Source organism: Neopelma chrysocephalum, unplaced genomic scaffold, assembly GCF_003984885.1.
Source record: "Neopelma chrysocephalum unplaced genomic scaffold, ASM398488v2 Primary Assembly neopelma1_97116, whole genome shotgun sequence".
Taxonomy (NCBI): Eukaryota; Metazoa; Chordata; class Aves; order Passeriformes; family Pipridae; genus Neopelma; species Neopelma chrysocephalum.
The window spans coordinates 3279280-3300169 of record NW_020925758.1 but is presented as its reverse complement, the minus strand read 5'-3'; the positions used below and the strand labels follow the sequence as shown (position 1 = coordinate 3300169).

Below are 20890 nucleotides of genomic sequence, written 5' to 3'. Positions count from 1 at the left end.
GGGGTCACGGGGTGGGAATGGGGGTCAGAGAGTGGGAATGGGGGTCAGAGAGTGGGAAGGGGGCACAGAGGGTGGGAAGGGGTCACGGGTGGGAAGGGGTCACAGGTGGGAATGGGGGTCAGAGTTTGGGAAGGGGGTCAGAGGGTGGGAATCGGGATCAGAGATTGGGAAGAGGGTGCGGGGGGGGGGGACGGCCGGGGGGGGGGGGGGGATTGGGGGGGGGGGGGGGGGGAAAGGGGGGGGAGGGGGGGGGATCAAAGTCTGGGAATGGGGGTCAGAGGGTGGGAAAGGCGTGCATGGTGTCAGTCACAGCCTCTTTGTTTTTAGCACTGCTTAGAATATAGGGTTTGACTTTCTGCAGTGCTCAAGCCACTCGTGCTACAAACCTATAGCAAGAGGTGCATTTGTCTGTCCAGTAACTGGCCATTTGGATTGGATATTGCGGAGAATTCCTTCATGGAAAGGGTTGTCCAGCCCTGGCACAGCTGCCCAGGGCAGTGGTGGAGTCCCCATCCCTGCGGGGATTTAAAAACCGTGTGGATGTGGCACCTGGGGACGTGGGCTAGTGGTGCCTTTGGCAGTGCTGGGGAACAGTTGGACCTGATGGTCATAGAGGATTTTTCCAACCGAAATGATTCCATAATTCTGTCATTCTTTGTTTATGTGTAGTGACTAGAAGTCACTGGAAGTGACACTTGAAATGTCCGTGACTGAAGGTTTCTGTTGTCAGATCCAGCCCCTGCCTGAATTAACATTGGCATTGCAGAATAGACTCTTCAAGTCTGAACAGCTTTTGAAAGTGTTTAGTGTAAAGTACTAATTTATGCTCTGCATGGTTTCAATTTTGCATCTCTTAAAAATGAGGCGAATACGCCCTTTTGCACCTGCTCTGGTTTGAAAACAAAATTGAAATTTATTGCAATAGAGCTTTTTATCTGTTCGACAGCATTTTGCTACTTGACAGACCATACCTAAATAATAACATGTGTGTCAGTCATGGTGTGATGTTTCAGTGGTAAAGCCTGTCTGGTAATTCTTGCAGTAATTTTGATGGCTCTACTGAGCTGGATAATACAGAGAGCACCTTGCCTGTACTTGTTTGATGTTAGTTTTCTGTGCCTGTTGCAGGACCTTCTCTCATCTTTAACCACAATATTTTCATACACTGGTTTTGCTTCTTAATTTTTTTTATGTTATTGATTGGTTTTAGTCTTTCAAAATAGGGTCTGATGAACAATTATTTTCCTACCAAGCATGTTTGAGAAGTGTTGGAGGGTTAGGGAATGTTTCAGATCCCCATTTGGCAGCAAGTGGTTAACAAAACCAGGTTAAAAGATGTCTTGAGTGTAGTGCTTGGTAAGGATTCAAAGTGACCTTTGCTTTCTAGCCCAAAAAGTTTACAGGTCTCTATGCATCTGGTACTATTCTGCTCTTATCCAGTGTTTAGCACCTTGGAAAATTGGAGAGACTCTGGAAGTCTTGCCATGATAATGTAGGACAGTGCTAATTAATGGAGACTTAGAGAGAGCTGTCAAAAGACACAGAGTCCATTGTCACTCAGGACTTCAGCCTCCCCTTGTTACCCCTCCTGAAATTCTGTGGAGGGAGTAGCATTTGTAGTTGTCTCTCCAATCAAGCAAAATTCAGCAGGCTGTGGAGTACATTCCCTTAGGGCATGGCTCTGTGTTCAGTTTAATTCAGCGTAACAGCTTGTGCTGCTGCTGCTGCTTCATCATCTCCTCTTGCTGGTTCAGTCCAGCCTTCTCTCTTAGTCTCGAATTACTGTTTTATTGAGCAACCAGAAGGTGAACTCGGCAGGGAGCTGATCCAAATGAAAATTAGCCCCTCGTTTTCTGCTGACTCTGGGTTACTCTTCAGCTGCCTCGGTTGTGTGACCTGCCCTGGTTTGTTGGCCCCACGGTGCTGTTGGGAAGTGGGCAGTGGTGAGCAGCCTCCATGAAAGAGAGAGAGAGGTGTTGTTATTGTGAAAGGAATGTTTAAGGGCAAAGTTCCATCCTCGCCCCTGGACCTTCTGCCATGCAATGCCACGGTGTGTGTGATTGAGTAAATAGTGTGGATAACAGACAACCTGAACAAAAGGGAGGAGGACAAGTTCTTTTAGCTTGGTCGGGTCCCTGAGCTGGTCTGCAGCAAAGCTTTGTAATCAGTTATTGTTGGCACAACTCGGAGGAGGCAGAGGGATGGGAATCAGTGGACAGGAGGAGCGGTGAAGGATGAATGTCAAGGCCTGTTTTGCTGCAGGGAAGACAAGCTTAGGAGAGCAGGGTTAGGTTGGATATTGGGAAGAAATTCTTCTCCGTGAGGGTGGTGAGGCCCTGGCACAGGTTGCCCAGAGAAGCTGTGGCTGCCCCATCCCTGGAAGTGTTGAAGGTCAGGTTGGATGGGTCTTGAAGCAACCTGGTCTAGTGGAAGGTGTCCCTGCTGATGGCAGGGGGTTGGAACAAGATGAGCTTTAAGGTCCCTTCCAACCCAAACCATTCTGTGATTCTGTGATTCTAAGCATGCTCCCTGCATATTTCAGATCCCAGTGTTGTGTTCAAGTCCTTGTCAGTGGGGCAGCCTTGATATTCACCAGTTTGGAAAGTCCTTTTCCAGCAGTCATTCAGCCTGGGATCCAAATACATGAGAGCTGGAGGAACATCCTCTCTGACAAAACAGCCAAGTAATACGGATATGACAGCCTGAAATCAGTGTTCATGAGCAGCTTAATGAACAGGAAATTTCATTTGCCTTCATTCTTACATCTGTATATGTCCTTGCAGTGTTACTTAAAATAACTGGGTTTTCCATGACAGCTGTAGAAACAGAGTGAGTGCTGTTGTTCAACTGGGGAAAAGTTCACAACCTGCCTCCCACTTGTTTTTCTGCATGTGGAAGCAGAAAGGGACTGTGACAGGCAGCCAGTAGATGTTTGCTTTGGTTCAGAGGTGGCTTCTCCCTGGCTGGAATTCATGTGAGCTACTCCATGTCCCAGTGCCTTTGTACACTTGTGCTTGCACACGCTCTCCTGCCTATTGAAAACTGGCTTTTCTTCTCAGAACCTGGAAGACTGATGCTAAAACAGTTTAGATGACTTAAATATTTCTGACAGAAGTGTAAAGTTTCTGATTAGGGAGCGTTTTTCCTCTTCAGCTAAAGGAATCAAAGTTCACATTTTATTTTGCTTTATTGTCTGGGTATTATTTTCCTTTGTGGAAACTCTTTCAGAATATAAGCCAAAAATCTGCTGGTTTTTCTAGGATGAGGGAATGGCCTCTTTGTTTGTTAAAAGCACCATTCCTCATCTGATTGTTTCACAGGTGTCCATTATGGAATTTCTTGGATGTTACTGTCATGGTTTCAGTACACTAGTGTCACTAATATCTGATGTGTGTGGCAGCCTCCTTTGTCTGCCTGGTTTCCAAATGCAAACTTCCCTCTTTTTGTCAAACCTCTTTGTGGAAAGGGAGTATTTCTGGAATCTTCTCTGCTTTTCTTTCTGACCATTAATTCACAGAACCACAGAATGTGCTGAGCTGGAAGGGACCCACAAGGATCATCGAGTCCAACCCTCAGCCCTGCACAGGACCCTCCCCAAGAGTCACACCCTGTGCCCCAGAGGATCATCCAACCCTCCTGGGGTTCTGTCAACCTTGGTGCTGTGCCCACTCACCTGGGGGGCCTGTTCAGTGCCCAACCACCCTCTGGGGGAAGAACCTTCTCCTGCCATCCAACCTAACCCTGTCCTGACACAACTTCAGGCCATTCCTTGGGGTCCTGTCACTGGTCACCACAGGGAAGAGCTCAGTGCCTACCCCTCCTCTTCCCCTCACGAGGAAGTTCTTCCTGCCTTCCCTGTCTAAACCACCATTATATCATTTATCTTGCACTGCGGCGGGTTGGTGTTGCCTGTACCTACAAATATTCACGTGAATTTAGGGTGTTGTCCACCTGAGGCGGTGTTGTTTGTTGGACCCCCGTACGCGTGGGTGATTCCTGCCTGTGTTTCAGGTGTGTTCATCGTGGCAGCAAAGCGCACTCCCTTTGGGACCTACGGGGGTTTGCTGAAGGACCTCTCGGCCACCGACCTGACGGAACACGCCGCCCGCGCCGCGCTGGCCGCGGGCAAGGTGTCCCCCGAGATCATCGACAGCGTCGTCGTGGGCAATGTCATGCAGGTTGGTACCCTGGAGAATCTGCTGGTCGGGGGGTTTTCAGTCGTCTCCCCCAGCGTGGTCCTGTGGGCAGCTCTGTGGCCAAGAATGAAGTGATGGGGTGGGAGTGAAGTGCGTGAGCAGCGTTTGTAGTGTGGTGTTTCCTGTTTGTGTTTGAGGGACGTACCATCCTGATTTGTGGTACTGTTGGGAGCAAGGCTTAGCTTTCTTTTTATGGTACCAAAGGTGGTGAAAACTAGGGCAAGCTGATCTCTTAAAAATATATATTCATTAACTGGTCGGTTGCTAATCCCTGGTACATTTTCCCTGTTTTAAAGGCTTGAGCTGTGTAACTCAGTGGTCAGGTTTCCACTCAATTATATAAATCCATTTTTATCTTTGATTGATTTGAATCTATTTCCCTTAAGTTTTCTATTTTTTTGACATAAATATGAGTTTCCTTTGAGCTGGAAGGATTCATGCCTTGATTGAAAGAGGCATTTGGGCAATCATTTCTTTTCCAAAGAGTTTGTGAAGAGGATGGTATTGTATGATGGGCACCACTTTGCAAAACTGCAGTTTATCCACATATCTAGATGAGTGTCTTTGTTTTAGGCAAGACAGCAAAGAACATTTCTGGCTTTCTTTTTTTTTTATTTATTTTTTGTATTCTGACTTCACCATTATGAAGTGTAGGGACTTTTCTTTTGCACTATTTCAAGGCTGCAGAAGAAGCAAGTAACAAAACTTTCACAATATGTGAAGAAACATGCAGTATTCCTTGTTAAGAATTTTCAGCCAAGAGTAGCCTTAGATTATTCTGTCTCCTACAGATACCACCTCAGCTTCTTTTATTCAGCTTTTTAATTTTGTAAGAACTGCCTCTGACCTAGAAAATAATTGCTGTAATGCTTTTACATAAGAAATAGCATTCTGCTAATAAAGTTACTTTTCATGTTTAAAGTACATTTCTTTTCCTTTGCATCATACTTCCCCATCCCAATAGATTTTCTTTTTTTTTTTTGTCCTGGATTCCTTTTAGGTATTATTTGATTAAGTTTAAATAACTATGAGTGTATGACCATTTTAAACTCCCCTTCTGCAGCAGAAGTGGCTTCATTAATTCATTTTTTTTGTCTGAACTTGCATTGGCATGCAGCACTGTGCACAGAACCTTTGTATTTATAATACACAGTAGCTTAGGGCATGACACCCAAGAGCATAAGTGTTCTCTGTGGTTTTGGGGGACCTTCCTCTGTTAGTCTGAGCAATATTAATTTACCTTAAAGTAATTGCTTCTCACCAGTCAGGATCTGTCCTTATATCAGTCTGCTGTGTGAATACTGTTTTAAAAATAAAGGATAAAGAAAAACATAAGACTTACCAAGTTGTTGACTTAACATCTATAGTCCCATTTTGGCCTGATGTCTGGCTTTTACAACACACACTTTGTTTAAAATGCACATTAAGACATTGACACTTTCAGATAATGTAGAATAGCATCTTCTTTGAAGTGAATCAAGGTGCTTCGTAGGACTGGTCGTATTTCTGCTGAACATACACTGTCTTCTACCAGCTGCAATTACACCATCCTGACTTTTCATCGAGACTTTTGCTTTCCAGTGGCAAAACCCGCTGTTTGTTCTGTCTGCAGAGCTCGCCAGATGCGATTTACATCGCGAGACACGTTGGTTTACGTGTGGGAGTTCCCATCTCCGTGCCAGCGCTCACTGTCAACAGGCTCTGTGGCTCTGGTTTCCAGTCCATTGCCAATGGGTGCCAGGTACAAAGCTCTGTACTTCTCTGTTGGTTGTAATCTTTGTCAGGCTGTTAACGTGAGAGAAGAGGCGCTTGTAGAAACATGTCCTTTGTGTTTGGGATGAGTCTTAACATGGATTTTTAGCTACCACTGGTAGAGACTTCCTATTGTCCTGCATGCTTTTGTTTTTTTGCAGGAGTTCAGCCTCCACAGTGCCACATTTTGTGGTTGGTTTTTAAAATCAGCACTGTAGCTATTTTTAGTTTAGTATAAGGAATGCAGCAAGTGTTAGCTGGTGAAATGGAGCTCAGCTGTGCAGTAGTTGAATCCCGTGATCCTGTTTGTCTGGATTGGAATTACTGGGCTTCAGGACCACAACAGGAGGCTTTCATCTCTTGATCACTGTTTATATTCTCACCTGGTTAGCTGTATAAGCAGCAGCTTGGGGTTTTTAAGTGTTTTTGTTCAAAGATCCAAACCCCTCATGGGTTAGGTAATTTATAGTGTCACTTCTTTTAAAATAGAAGACAATTCACTTCTCTTTGAGTGGGTGCCCAAAACCACCGAGTAAGATGGTACAATGGTACAGGGGGTTTTATTTCATTCGTTCCTACATTTATTTTACAAATACTTGGGCAATGAGATAGTTGGGTTTGTGGGGTTTTTTTGGTTTTTCTTGGCCAGAGGATTATTTTAGGTCTGGTCCTCTAGAGGAAAAAAATGTGAAAGACGATGTAGAGTTAAGGTTACATGTTTTACAGTAATACCCATCTGACTGCTTTTTCTAGTGCTTTCTGCAAAGGCCATACACACACTTGTCCACACTGAATAAAAGTGCTGGAGAATTTGACCACTTTTATTGAAAGTAAAGGTTGTGAGGTCCTTTCTAAAGATGGCATTTCATCAATGCAGCCAATGACTCTGTATTTCCCTGGCACAAAACAAAGCTGCAGCTTCTGTGCTGAGCTGCTAGTAAACGTTCACAATTTTTTTAGTCACTATAGAAAACATCTCAGCACATATTAGCAAAATCAGTGACTTTCAGGGATGGGGCAGGCAAAACTTCTTTGGGATAATTTCATCTGCTTCCATTCCAGTACACAAATAACCCTAACAGTCCAACTCAGTGAATTGTTTTAGGGAAGCGCAATTTTTCAGTGGTTGGTGGTGTGTTTAAGAATTAGGATTCTAGGTTCTGTGTGCTTTGCCAGTGATGAATTAGTGTGTTTTGGGTACTTTTGGCAGCTTACCTAGCTAATGTCTTCTAAAATTATGTCCCATTTTTTCAAATCGTTCAGGCTTTGAGGTTTAATTTGTGTTTCTTTTGAGAAGATTGGGAGCTTAAAAACACCCAGCTCAGCCATCTGTGAACCTAACCACACAAGCATGCAGAGGCTTAATGTCTTTGTTCCTCTGTCCTCTCATGTGTGCACACCCATAGTCTCTTCCCTCATGGATATAATCGTTCCTTGCTGAAAGGAGAAAGAAGGAAAGTGCCATGAAGGAGACAGTCCCCAACCTTAATAAACCTTTCATAAATATATACATGACTAAGTTTGAATTCATTCTCATTTTGTGGCTTCGTAGGTTACAAGCTCTTTTTTTTAAACCATTGTTATTTTCTTACTCAAACAACAAACACTTAATTTTTCTTACTCAAACACTAAATCCTGGATCTGTTTTGTTTTTCTGTTAACAGGAAATTTGCCTTAATGAGTCAGAAGTTGTTCTGTGTGGTGGAGCTGAAAGTATGAGCCAGGCTCCTTATGCAGTTCGAAAGATTCGATTTGGAACCAGATTAGGAGCAGAACTCAAGGTCTGGTACTTTTTTTTGAACTCTTTTTTTATTCTCTGAACTAAGTAATGTTCACAGAGCAACGTAAGTATCAGGCCTGTAGACACTAAATTCTGGGGAATGGAACTATTGGAGATTAGATCCAGATGTTCAAAGCATTTAACCAGTATTCATACATTATCAAAACAGTAGGTTCAGGCAATTTTGTTAAGCATGCCAGTTTTTCTAGCTTTTCCAAAACCATATTTGAATTCCTGTTCCGTGATAAACATATCAGTAAATTCTTAGACACAAAATTTAGTTCACTTGGTACATCCCATGCAAGTACTATGTATTAAAAACTTGTCAGAGGCTGTGAAATAGAGGCATATACAGTTTAGGCAAGGCTAGTAATGCTGCCAGTAGATGGGCAGACTGGTAAAGAACATGTATACTTCCAAGCTGTAAGCATCTCTCCATTCCAGAAGTGGAAACTTAAAGTTAAATCCATTGATAGGTAAGTTATTTTTACATTTTTTTCTGAAGATAAATCCCAAGCGAATACTGTGAGAAATGTGCAGCAGGATAAATTGATAATGTGCTCTGATAATTACCACTTGCTCAGTGGGTCATAACTGATATCAGAATGCAAAATTTGGATATTTCAGTGTTTCAACTCTTTTGGGTTTTTTTCCTGTGCTGTGGTTCCATTGTGAAGATGGTGAATACAAATTAGGCTTGGCTGTGTTTTTGTGTGGCACTGTGTCTAAGCCTCAGTTCCTACAGAGAACACCTTCACAAAGTTGCTGATACACTGAATAGGTTCTGCTGGGTTCTTACCATGAAGATAATTGAATTATCAGGTGAATGGGTGATTTATCTTGCAGAACTGTACTGGTGACAGAGATAAGAAAACCCATCTGAACAGACTGGGCTTGCCTTTATCAGGTTAAGTGAAGTTAGGCTTGGGTATTTTCTCACCTGAGATGTTACACCTGCATAAACCTTTCGCTGTGGTAAAGTCATTTTACCTGACAGTGGGGAAAGAACTAAAGAATCAGTGGGCTGCTGTGCCTTTTCACAGTTCCTCACCTTTCGTTCTTGGCAACCAGACAGGTGTGTTTTCTCATAGGTCTCCAATAAATAATTCATGCACAAGTAAAATGTGCTGAAATACCAAAAATCATAGGCTTTTCCCAAGCTTCCTGGGGCCATGTGGGAGTGGAAAAAACCATGCAAGAGCACAGCATAGATTAGCTAAAATAGCACACAGGAAGTTGCACACTGCTTTGCAGTGTGTTCATTCTGATAAATAAATTACCTGTGGGTAACCTGAATTAATTTTACAAAGAGCCATTAGGTTCCAAGAGGCTGCTGAACAGTTAGGAACTGTCAATAATAAATGTCAGTGTTGCCGTGTTTTCTAATTTTCTTCTCATAATGTGCCGTGCAGTTGGAAGACACGTTGTGGGAAGCTCTAACAGATACACACGTTAAAATACCTATGGCAATGACAGCTGAAAACCTGGCAGCAAAATACAACATCTCACGGGAGGCCTGTGATGGATACGCACTGAAAACACAGCAGAGGTGCAAAGCTGGTTAGTACATGCAGGAATAGAAGGGTTTATATGGCACTAACCTCAAATCTATTCAGTTTTTAGCATTGATTCAAAGCATCTTCAAGCTCTGTGTAGATCATGGGTGTAATTTGTCCTTTGATTTGCACGCTGTAGTTCGTGATTTTGTTGGCCCTTTGGTATGAGTAGCCCACTCCCAGGGGGGTTGACTTTGAGCCCCCTTTCTGCCTGCCTTCCTGTGCCTTCCTCGTGGACATTCCGTAGCTGTTCAGGCAGCAAATGCATTTTAACATCCTGTCACGTGTCGCCTAACTGAACTGGATTCATGTTCAGCAATGTGGCTTGTTGGTGACCCTTTGGTGGGATGCAGCATTGTCCCAGGCATGCCTGACTGCCCTCCGTTCTTTCCTCTGCACTGCAGAACCATCCACTTCCACAGTGACCCACATCATCCTCATCTAAATCCTTTTTCTCTCTTTTGCAAGTCCAATGCTGTTCTAAAACCCTTGAGCAGTCAGAGCAGACGGAATCAGAAGCGAGGATATTTTTTCAGGAATTGTGTTTAAAATGTTCTCTGGATGGTTCACATGGCCAAAGCCATATCAGAGGCATTCAGCTCTGGGGCCCCCAATGTAAGAAGGATGTGGAGCTGCTGGATTGGGTCCAGAGGAGCCCATAGAGATGCTCCGAGGGCTGGAGCCCCTCTGCTCTGGAGCCAGGCTGGGAGAGCTGGGGGTGTTCACCTGGAGAAGAGAAGGCTCCAGGGAGACCTGAGAGTCCCTTCCAGTGCCTAAAGGGGCTCCAGGAGAGCTGGAGAGGGACTTGGGACAAGGGCTGGAGGGACAGGACAAGGGGGAATGGCTTCCCACTGCCAGAGGGCAGGATTAGGTGGGATATTGGGAAGGAATTGCTGTCTGTGAGGGTGGTGAGGCCCTGGCACAGATTTCCCAGAGCAGCTGTGGCTGCCCCATCCCTGGGAGTATCCAAGGCCAGGTTGGATGTGGCTTGGAGCAACCATGTCTAGTGGAAGGTGCCCTGCCCATGGCAGGGGGTTCGAATGAGATGAGCTTTAAGGTCCATTCCAACCAAAACCACTCAGATTCTGTGACTGGATTGCTGTGAAGTTTAGGCCAAAAGCCAGTTGTAGGGGTTGTCCTGGGGCTTAACATACATTGCAACCCAAAGGCAAAGGGTAGGAAGCAAAGATCCAGGCTTTCTTTTAGATTCTAATGATGGTGCATTTTAACAGCTGCACTGTTGGAGGAAGAGTCTGTGTTTTTTCCAGTTGGTGTAGCAGTGCTTTTTACAATTTTTCTCCATCGTTTATTACCTTTCCTGCTGATCTTGTTAGCTAACTCCTGCTGTTCCTGGACTCTTTGCTAGAAACTGTGCTTCTTTCTTGTTTTCTAGGGTTTTGGCTTGCTGTTTTTATTTCTGCGTGTAGGACCAGTTCGTCTTATTCCACAGTAAAGAGAGAGTCCTGTGTCTAATCAGGAAAGTAAAAGGTTTTGAGGAATTTATTGAGAAGTCCAGAGGTAGCTAAACAACATCAGATATGACAATTTCTGTGTCTTAGTTTTAAATCCCTATCTAATGCTGTGTTAGTTGTTGTGGCCACATGCTTTTATGGGCATCTTAGATGCCTGCAATGTCTTGAATTGACTCAGATGGTTTAGGCAGCTGAATCCCATTCTGAGATCCTCCCTTGAGTGTGATACCTGTGGAGGAGCACCTTGGACAGAATTTTAATTGATATACAATACCTTATCAACAGAGAAAATGTGGCTTAGGAGTTTTTTCCACATTTCTCTCTGAGATTTACATCTTCTTGGCTGTCTGATAAACAACAGAGCTGTAGAATAAAGCAGCAGTACATTTATTTTTGTACCAACAATAAATCCAGCGGTTTAAAACAAAAATAAAACAGAACAAAAGAAGTTCAGTTATTTAAAACTGAAATAAAATTTTAATATTTTAGAAGAGACTTTTTTTTTGGAGAAGTTTGAGAGTTTACTTGTACAGTTTTTGCCCAAATTCTTAAAAAAAACCCCAAAACAAAACACAATAAAACACCAACCGGCTTATTTAAGCAAAATGAAGCATAAACATTGCTGCCCCTGAACTTTTGGTTAAAATAGAGCAAAAGTTGTGTGCACATGAAAATATGGTTATTGGTCATGCTGCGCAATCATCTTGATATTTTTATCAGAGTCCTTTTATTTTCCTTTTTGTGGTTGCAGCTAATGATGCTGGCTACTTTAATGCTGAGATGGCACCAATTGAAGTGAAAACCAAAAAGGGGAAGGAAACCATGCAAAAGGACGAGCACCCCAAACCCCAGACCACTATGGAACAGTTGGCAAAGCTCCCGTGTGTCTTTAAAAAGGATGGAACGGTCACGGCTGGGAATGCTTCAGTGAGTATGTCAGAGCCCTGGGTTGTGAAAGTGTCTCCTCTATGGTTCTCCAGATTTATTGCCGCTGTTTTTATGTCTCACTGAGTCACCTTTGGCTGTCAGTGGCGTCTCCTGATGAAAGTGACTTCTAATTCTGCAGCTCGATGCCGCTGGTTGACTTTTCCAGCCCCAGGATGGTAGGGGATCCTTCAGTCTGCTCCTGAGTCCTAAAATTTGGTTCTGTGGGTTGCCACTGGCCTTTTAGTGAGGCATTGGCACTTTTCATCAGCCTTGAATTGTGCAGTTGATACCTGCAGTGGCTGTGTGGAATTAGCCATCCTACTTTCTTTTGGGGGCAATGCCTACTGAATGTTTGCTTTACAAACCAGGCATTATGTTAGTGGGCAAACTGCTGCTGCTCATCTTTGTACCAAAATTAATATCCTCTGTCATCCAAACCACATTTTGCTCTTACCCAGAGTAGACTGAGTGCTTAGCAACATGTCATTATGGGCTGTTCCTCTTACAGTCAGTATCTTAATTAGTTGATAAATGTTCTTTGGGCCAGAAGGACCACTGTGGTCATATAGTCTGAATTCCTGCCTAAAATAGATCATCATAGCCACAGTAAGTGTGGGTGTCTGTAAAGTATCTTTTATAATTAATAGCACATACATTATCCATTATTAATTGTGTTCTTGCAAGTCTGCAGAATCATGTTTCCAATGCAAGGGAGACTTTAAGGGTAAAAAATGTATTTTACTTTGCTAAAACATTGGAATTAATTAAACATCTATATTTAACTTCCTTTCCCGGTCCTCAGAATAGTGACAGATTGTTGTTTGTTGTTTTGAATAAAAATTGTCTCTTAAATGTTAATTATGTGTCTTGGGCTCAAGCTTTTATTGAGAGTTTAGTTAAAAGAGTGAGGGGATTTTTTGTTTCTTTGTGTTTTCTCACTAAGAATGCTTTTCTCTCTTATTGCAAGGGGGTGTGTGATGGAGCTGGTGCAGTCATCCTTGCCAGTGAATCAGCACTTAAAAAGCACAGTCTTACTCCTCTGGCAAGAGTGGTAGCATATCACTCATCTGGCTGTGACCCTTCCATCATGGGCATTGGTAAGTTGCAATAAAGCACATTATTTTTTAGCATCAAGTGGCGTTAAACTATTCTTTTCCTGGGCATTCTAAAGGAAAGAAAGGGAGGCTGCAGTGTACTCAGTCTGGTAGCTCTGAGGATGTTTGTGTGTCCTACTGTCCATTTCACTGTGTCAGTCCATCCCTCTCATGCAGAGGAACAGATTTACTCCTCACTTTGGCTGGAAGGGTATGTGCACTGTCCGACCTATAGTGATAACACTAAGCTATAGTTCCCCCTGGCACCTTTTTTCTTTCCCTTTTTATTCCCTCTGTTAGTAAGTCAAGAAGACACTCTTTTTTAAACCATTTTTCTCCTGAAATTCAGTTTCCTGTAAGCTTTAAATCCCATTATAAAATGCGTAACTAAGAGTTGTCTTCCTCACCTCTTGCTGAGGAAGTGTTGACTATGTGCACACCTTTGAGCAGTTACTCAGTGGCTCAGGCTAAGTTTGGATTCCAGGGTACACATCTGTTCAGGTATTATTTGGCAAACCAAATACTTTCTTCGTTGTTTTAGTCCCATATTTTATGTTTCCTCATCAAGTAGTTTGTAATGCAAACAATTCCTCAAATCCAATCCAGACACCCCAGGATTTTTCCCTTCTGTTTAGTTTGTAGACAGCATTGTATCCCAGAATTGCTTCTCCTCTCTGTCCTTCTGTTCAGAGAAGCCATTGTTGACTGGTTCCATGTGTCAGTGGAAATGCAAATGAAGCATTGTCAGGTTTGTTTCCCTGATCAGACTATCTGACTGACACAACCTTCAAAGCAAATGTGGAGGGAGGGTTTATTTCTCCAGGCTTCGTGCTGTCATTGTGCTTCCTAAACCAGCCCATTCTTCCTAGGTCAGGCAACCCTTTTAGCTTGTTTAAAAACTTCATAAATCATAGGGAGAAACAGTATCTCAACTCCTTCACACCACAACTTATCCCCAGCAACTCAAAGAGACCAGAGGAGATTCATGGACATGACAGCAACAGATCTGAGAACAGGACCTCAGTCTCCACAACTGCCCTTTCACATACTGATAGTGACAGGGAGTCCTGCCCCACAATGTTTAGTGAGAGAATTCATTATTTAAAAAAAAGGGGAGGGGGAGAGGGAAGTTTACTTGGCTGTCATTGGTGGTCTTTGTATTGTCCACACGATACCCTGCCTCATGCTCAGGCATAACGGGCATACTAAAACCCTTCCTTAATGAGATGCATTTAGAATCTAGCATTAAGCTGCCCAAGGCTCTCTGATACTCCACTGAGCTCTGAACTGGGCCCTTTCTTCTTTTAATTTTCCTGTGTCTTTGGTAATTTACCTATTTTTATTCTTTGAGCTCGGATTTTTCTATACCCTTTTTTTTAGGTTGTGTGAGAGATTTAGAATTGTTAGTGTTTTAGAATTGAGGGGTTTTTTGGGTAATGATCAGCCACTGTATAACATCTTGGTATCTTTGTCCCACAAGCACATTACCCAATTAGCCCTTTCAAATTCTCTTTGAGTGTGTCTTTCCTTAGGTAGCTGTGCTTTGAGATTAATTTCCCTTAGTGGATTATAATAATTTTCCCTTAGTGGATGTCAACTTTCTTCCAGAGAACAGTTTTGTTGCCAAACTCTGTAATAGTCTCAAAAGAAAAATCTTACTGTCTTCAGCTGGCCGAGACCTGGCTCTGAGGGAGCATTTAATTGTTCAGAATAAACTAATTAAATATTAGGGTTTTTTACTAAAAGATTTTTTTAAATGTTAAGAGCATCAAAACAACAATTCCCATAACCACACCCATGACCAGCAACTCTGGAGCAGCCTGGTTTTCTTCTCTTTTGTTTACCTTGAGGCTGCAAGTTGTGAGTAAAGAATAAACTGATCCAAGAGTACTGGGAAAGAGAATGCCTCAAATCTGTCCTGAAGTTGTTCTGATTGTCTGGGGTCTGTCCCTTCTCTGGACTTGGAAGCTCTGTGTGTGTTCACCAACACAGCAGTGCAGCAGCAGTGACCCTCTTAACTTTCCCTGGCTGTGTGTTGAGAAGGTGACTGGTAGTTTTGAGATTGAGAAGTTCTCTTGCCACCTAATAAAGCAGGTGAGTGGCATATCCAGAATTCATTGGCTGTTCAGAGGCTCACTGGAAGGGAACTGGTGAGGCTTTACGAAGCTATCCTATTTATAACATGGTTAGAACACTTTATTTATTGATTTTTTTTTTATTTAACTAACTGCATATGATTTCCAAACAGGCCCTGTACCTGCAATTACCGAAGTTTTGAAGAAAGCAGGATTGACCCTGAAGGATATGGATTTGGTAGAGGTGAGAGGTTTTTGCATGAACAGTGATTTTACCCCCAGATCTTTTTAGCAGAAACATTCCACTCATCCGTGTAGGTGTTCCTACATGTCAGGAGCTGCCTGACCTCTGTCCATCTCATTTCTGCCGCGCAGTTGCACAGTCATTACAAAAATCTCAGGCATGTGGAAAGTGAAAATGGCGTGATAGCATTCCATGGAATAAAAATACCCTCATGTGACATGACGTGTTACTCTGCTGGCTGAACTGTTCATGTTTTTAGTTAGTCACACTTCTCCATTTGTGAACAGGGCCTCTTCTCGTCAGAGGAACAGGCTCTTCCTGGGCACACTGCATCAGAATATACCTTTTTTTATAATGTATACATCATACCTGCTTAGTATTTTAATTTTAATTGGATTGGATTGACAGTTTGTAAATTGACTTAAGTATGCTTTTATGAACAATGTTTAGTATTTTTCTCAAAATGACCCAGTGGAGAAGTTCACCTCTTTTGATCTTGTGCACACACATACTGCTGAAACCTCGTGTAGAAAATTGTATAATTTCTCTGGTGCTTTAGGTGAATGAGGCATTTGCACCTCAGTATCTGGCTGTCGAAAAAGTTTTGGGCCTTGACCCTGAGAAGACCAACGTCAACGGAGGTGCCATCGCTATCGGCCATCCTTTGGGTGCCTCGGGGTCGCGGATCACAGCTCATCTGGTTCACGAGTTGAGGTATGCACACAGCTGAGGGAATGCAGTGCTGAGGTATTTCTGCCCACAAAGGGTTTTTAGCCAGGACTCAGTGTGACTAAACTCTTCCAGTCAACCAGCTTAAAGCTCTCCTCACTGGAATGTACCACTTTCTGTATGAATTTGTCACCTTTGTGCTGTAGTCCAGCTCCTGCACCTGCCTCATATTCCATTCCGTTGTCATTGCAGGGTTTTTTGCTTCATCTAGATCTGATCCAAGCTCACAGGAGTCAGTGGGAAGGTTTCCTTTTTTGAAATGGCCTTTGAGCAAAGTGTGTTCTTTTCTTAACATGGTGCATTTAGTAAAATCACAGAACTGTTTGTGATGGAAGGGAGCTTAAAGATCATCTTGTTCTAACCTCCTGCCATGACCAGGGACACCTTTCCCCACCCCAGGTTGCTCCAAGCCCTGTCCAGCCTGGCCTTTGACACTTCCAGGGATCCAGGGGCAGACACAGCTGCTCTGGGAAACCTGGACCAGGGTCTCACCACCCTCATAGCCAGGAATTCCTTCCCCAAATCCCATCTAACCCTGCCCTCTGGCAGTGGGAAGCCATTCCCCCGGGTCCTATCCCTCCAGGCCCTTTTCCAAAATCCCTTTTCAGTCCTCTTTAGGTACTGGAAGGGGGTACTTTAAAAGGCTTTAAAATCACCTTTTTTCTCCTTTCATTTCTCTCTTCATTTTTAGAAATTCTGACTCTTTTGGCTTGCTTGATATGCTTAGCACCATTTTAATTTGAGTTTTCCTTTTTTAATATTTCCCCTCAGGGCAGAGATTGCTGTATCTCTTTGCTTGTATTTGCAACTCTGTCTTAGTGTTCAACCATAAAGCCCCAGAAAATTTGCACCTCCTAGAAAACTGTTTCTTGGAGTGTGGCTGTAGGAAACTTAGGTTTTAAAAATTACCTCGGCAGTGTTCAGGAAATTTAAAAACTACCCGGGAAGTGTCCAGGGCCAGGTTGGACAGGACTTAATGCAACCTGGGATAGAGGAAGGTGTCGCTGCCCATGGCAGGGGGGTGGAATGAGATGGGCTTTAAAGCCATTGGTTTCCTACAGAGATATTTCAACATCAGTTGTGGCTTCATGATATTTTTCTAGAAAAAGAACAACATACACATTCTAAAACGTCATCTTTAGTAATATCCAGCCGACGGCTACTTTCCTTTCGTAAAATCAGGACAGGGGCTGCTGTGGTTTCGTAAATGTAAGTGATTTTCACTGTTGGTTTCTGTGAGCAGGCGTCGAGGTGGGAAATACGCGGTTGGGTCAGCCTGCATCGGCGGTGGACAAGGTATTGCTGTTGTCATTGAGAACACAGCCTGAGTGATCCTGGGGGCTCAGCCTGGCCCGAATTACTAACGCCCTGAGAAACCCCTGCCTTCTGTGACGGTAGACCATCACTGCTTGCCTTTCCTGCAAGGTAAAGGAAGAGCTGAGAAGTCAGAATTCCAAACAAAAAATATTCGTCGATGTCTTTCTAACTAAAGGAAGTGCCACATCAATATAATTTCACACTGATGAAGTATTTCCTAAAAGCCTTTATTCCAATCAAAGTTAATGTATTTCTGTAGGAAGAATTATTTTCATTTCATGGGGATATTGCCTGTCAAACTTTCACCAAACCTGCCTTAAAATAGCAGTCAGTGCAGCTTTTTAAGCAAGTATTGCTTAAATCATTTTTATTTTAGCTACTGGCACATGTGCCTCTTTTATTATCAGGAAATGTGAAAATGTAATCAGAGACCTTCTGAAATATTGATTGTAGACTGATGACTATTAACCTGTACCCTGGTGCTTTGCAAGGGAGGAGAAAATGAGCAAAAGCTGAAATTTCCATTGTGCCTCCTGGAAGATCAATAAATATAACAGGAACAAAAAAGGGCTTGGTGTTCTCTTTATGTGTTTTTTTTAAAAGTAAAAAACCGCCCTGAGAATTGTTACTTTTGGGAATTCAGCGTTGGCTTTTGGAGAGACTGTTTTTCCTGGCTGAGGAATAACTGGTGTTTACTAGGTAGTTTCTAGAAATCTCTAGCAAATCTCCCAGCCCTCTGAGAAGGGGGTGCTAGCTGCATCTGTGTGGCTGCATGATAACAGCAACTCATTTCTTCACTTCTCTGATAGTGCCATCCATATTTCTTGGGTCACTTCACGTGGGGCTGTTCTTAGCCAGTTTGGGAAGTGCACCTCTGAGGAAGCTGTCTGGCCTCTCAGAGGCGTTGGCAGTTCAAGTTATGAATCGTTTGACAGAACGGACATGACGTTTGGATGAAATGAGGTCTTTGTGCTCACTGAAGCCCTTTAGGCTCACTGCACCTCGCAGCTTGCTCTGAGGTGGATGTCTACATGAGGCATTCACAGCTGGAGAGATCCCTGTCAGAGATTGCTACTGTTTTAGTCTTGTGGAGAGGTGCGTGCTAAGACTTCAGCCTTTACTCTTCCTCATCCTCTGTCCGCTGTCAAAACATTCCTTATGTACAACAACTTCTTGCCACTCCACTGGCGTGACATGATTATGAAAGCTGGGAGGTTTGAAACTCCAAAACTGACTGCCTAGCCTAGCCAGAAATTCAGGTCAAGGCAAGTGTTGTTACAACTGGTGGATAACGGTTGAAGTATGTTGGTCACCATTCCAGGGGTTTTTATGGATGCAGTGTGTTTAACAACTGTAGAGATATTTGGTGCTGTTTATATGGATTTAAAAGAAAACAACCCAACCCAGCTGCCATAAGGCAGCAAACCAGACGTTCATTTAATACAGTATCTGTTTTCCTCTTTCTGCTCTTAGTAAATTAGGGGTACTGGGGTTCCACTGTTCAAAACACAGTTGCCACGTGGATTTTGCCACATCCTTTTGCAGGAGGATTTCTGTTCTTAGTTCCTTCCATAATAACCAATAACTAATTCCCTCTACCTTCTTGCCTGTGGATATCATCATTGAATTCTCATCTTCGGAGAACTGGACATGGTTTTTCCAAGTTCTCATCCCTGTGTAATAAAAGTTCTTTCCGAGCTCATCACTGTGTATGTGCAGTAAAGAATAATTCCCTTCATGCACTTTATTTTGCACATAATGTTTCATTTCTCCCTGTTATCACTCAGATCTTTGAGATCCATGTGTAATTCTAGCTGTGAGAGCTGTATTTGGTTGTCCTGAATAATTGTGTATTTCCTGCAAAATGCATCATCATGTCCACCTCATTTTCCAGATAACTTTTATATATAAGCTACAGCTCCCAAATATCTCGACAAGCATGTTATCAGCACAGATGATTGTACGTGTTCCTAGTAACCTTTCTTTGCTGTGTAAGCCAGTTGCTTATTCCCATATCATTCCATTTTTATCCTGTTCATTTCCTGTAAGAGCTTTGCCACACTAAAGTGAAAGAGTGAAATCCTTTCCCATGAAGTCACGGGGACAGTTCTAATAAATACAACTTTTTGCACAACATCCAGCTGAGGTCACCAAGCTCCGAGTGTTGTGTTCGTAAAAGCATGGATGATTTGTGTTGGAAGGGACCTTAAAGCCCATCCCGTCCCACCCCCTGCCATGGGCAGGGACACCTTCCACTGTCCCAGGTTGCTCAGAGCCCCCTCCAGCCTGGCCTTGGACACTCCCAGGGATGGAGCAGCCACAGCTTCTCTGGGCAACCTGTGCCAGGGCCTCCCTACCCTCACAGCCAGGAATTTCTTCCTAATTTCTAGTTTAAATCTACTTTGTGTCAGTTAAACCATGGTTGAGACCATTGACAACCCCTCTGCATAGGGTACCAGTTACTGAGTTGTCAATGACTTTGTATCCAGAGGGAAGTCCTTCTTCTGAAAGGTGCATGGATGCTCTGGGTTTGGGGGGAGTATGCTGCATTCTTCTTCTGTAGGTCCTGACTTCACTTCTAAGCCTAGAGTATGGTATTCCCAGAAGGGCAAAGCCAGGTCCTGTGCTGGGCCATGCACAAACACGGTTTGTTGTGCATTAGAATATGGAGTCATACAACCATAGAATGTTTTGGGTTGGAACGGACCTTAAAGACTGTCTTGGGCAGGGATACAAAATATTGTTTTTTTCTTACCAAGTTATTACTAAAGGTGAGCACAAGCATTGATATTTGATTCCTGAGCCGATCTTTCACAATACATAGGAGGTGCCAAGGCTTGAGGTTTTGGTCTGAGCTTGTCTTTACTAGCAAGTCCAATCATTTATTACAGAATAACAGCAGTAATACCTGATTCCTGGAGATAATTCCCAACTATGTTCTCTGATTTCCCTGATGTAACAATGTGTTTCTGCCTCTGGGAAATGAAGACATCTCTGCTGTGAGCAATCAGAATTAGGGGAATTTAAGAGTGTCCTGGGAGGAGCAGAAGATAAGAAAGAAATGTGTTCGATTTTAGAGGGATAATCACATATTTTGATTGCACCAAGTGCATACTTTTTTTTCCTTTTAGGCTCAGTTGTATTGTTTATGTGTGTGGTCTCTATTATACAATATAATGAAAATTTGAATTGTTTTTCTTCTTTTTTTGAAATGTGTGTGTGGGGGGAAAAGCACGTGTGAAAAGCATTTATTGCCCGTGTAAAACTGTGCAGGATTCATTCATACAGGTAGGTGTAGCTTCCTGCCACTGGGTGGAGCGTTTTAAACACCCTGCATATCTCCCTGCCTTACAAAGGCATCTGTACTCCTTGTGGTGGCACGGCCTTCCTCCTGAGTGCTGGCTGAGTTAAACTTGAAACTGAAACACCTGAAAGCTCAGGTCCCATTTCTCCTTTTATGTGTTTTAAGCAGGCAGATGCCACGATAGCAACACGCCTTTGCTGCTCTGCTCCCCGGAGTGTGTGGTGCTGCTGGATTCCAAGTGCGTTAGAAAGCATTTGTTGTTTTTGCAGAGTGGAGTGTAAGTTTGAGAGGATGATGCCTGGGAGTGCTGTGTCTGACAGAAGGTGAAGAGGAGATTAGACTTTGTGATTCCTTTTTGCACAAGAAAAGCTATTAAACCTTAATCCTAAACAACTGTATGTGAGAGAGAAGGAGAAGGTACAGAGGCTAGGCAGAAATAGATTT

The 20890-nt window shown here is 43.2% G+C and overlaps 1 protein-coding gene across 1 annotated transcript in view; it reads left to right on the top strand.

Moving 5' to 3' along the window:
- Nucleotides 1-17702, top strand: part of ACAA2 (acetyl-CoA acyltransferase 2) — an 18244-nt gene extending 542 nt beyond the window's left edge. The window contains exons 2-10 of the mRNA XM_027671708.1: nt 4012-4178; nt 5809-5937; nt 7613-7729; nt 9141-9288; nt 11508-11683; nt 12651-12780; nt 15026-15096; nt 15656-15810; nt 17069-17702. Of these exons, the coding sequence (XP_027527509.1) occupies nt 4012-4178; nt 5809-5937; nt 7613-7729; nt 9141-9288; nt 11508-11683; nt 12651-12780; nt 15026-15096; nt 15656-15810; nt 17069-17153 (1178 nt within the window). The 3' untranslated portion in view covers nt 17154-17702. The remainder of the gene's footprint in view (nt 1-4011; nt 4179-5808; nt 5938-7612; nt 7730-9140; nt 9289-11507; nt 11684-12650; nt 12781-15025; nt 15097-15655; nt 15811-17068) is intronic.
- Nucleotides 17703-20890: the final 3188 nt, after the last annotated feature.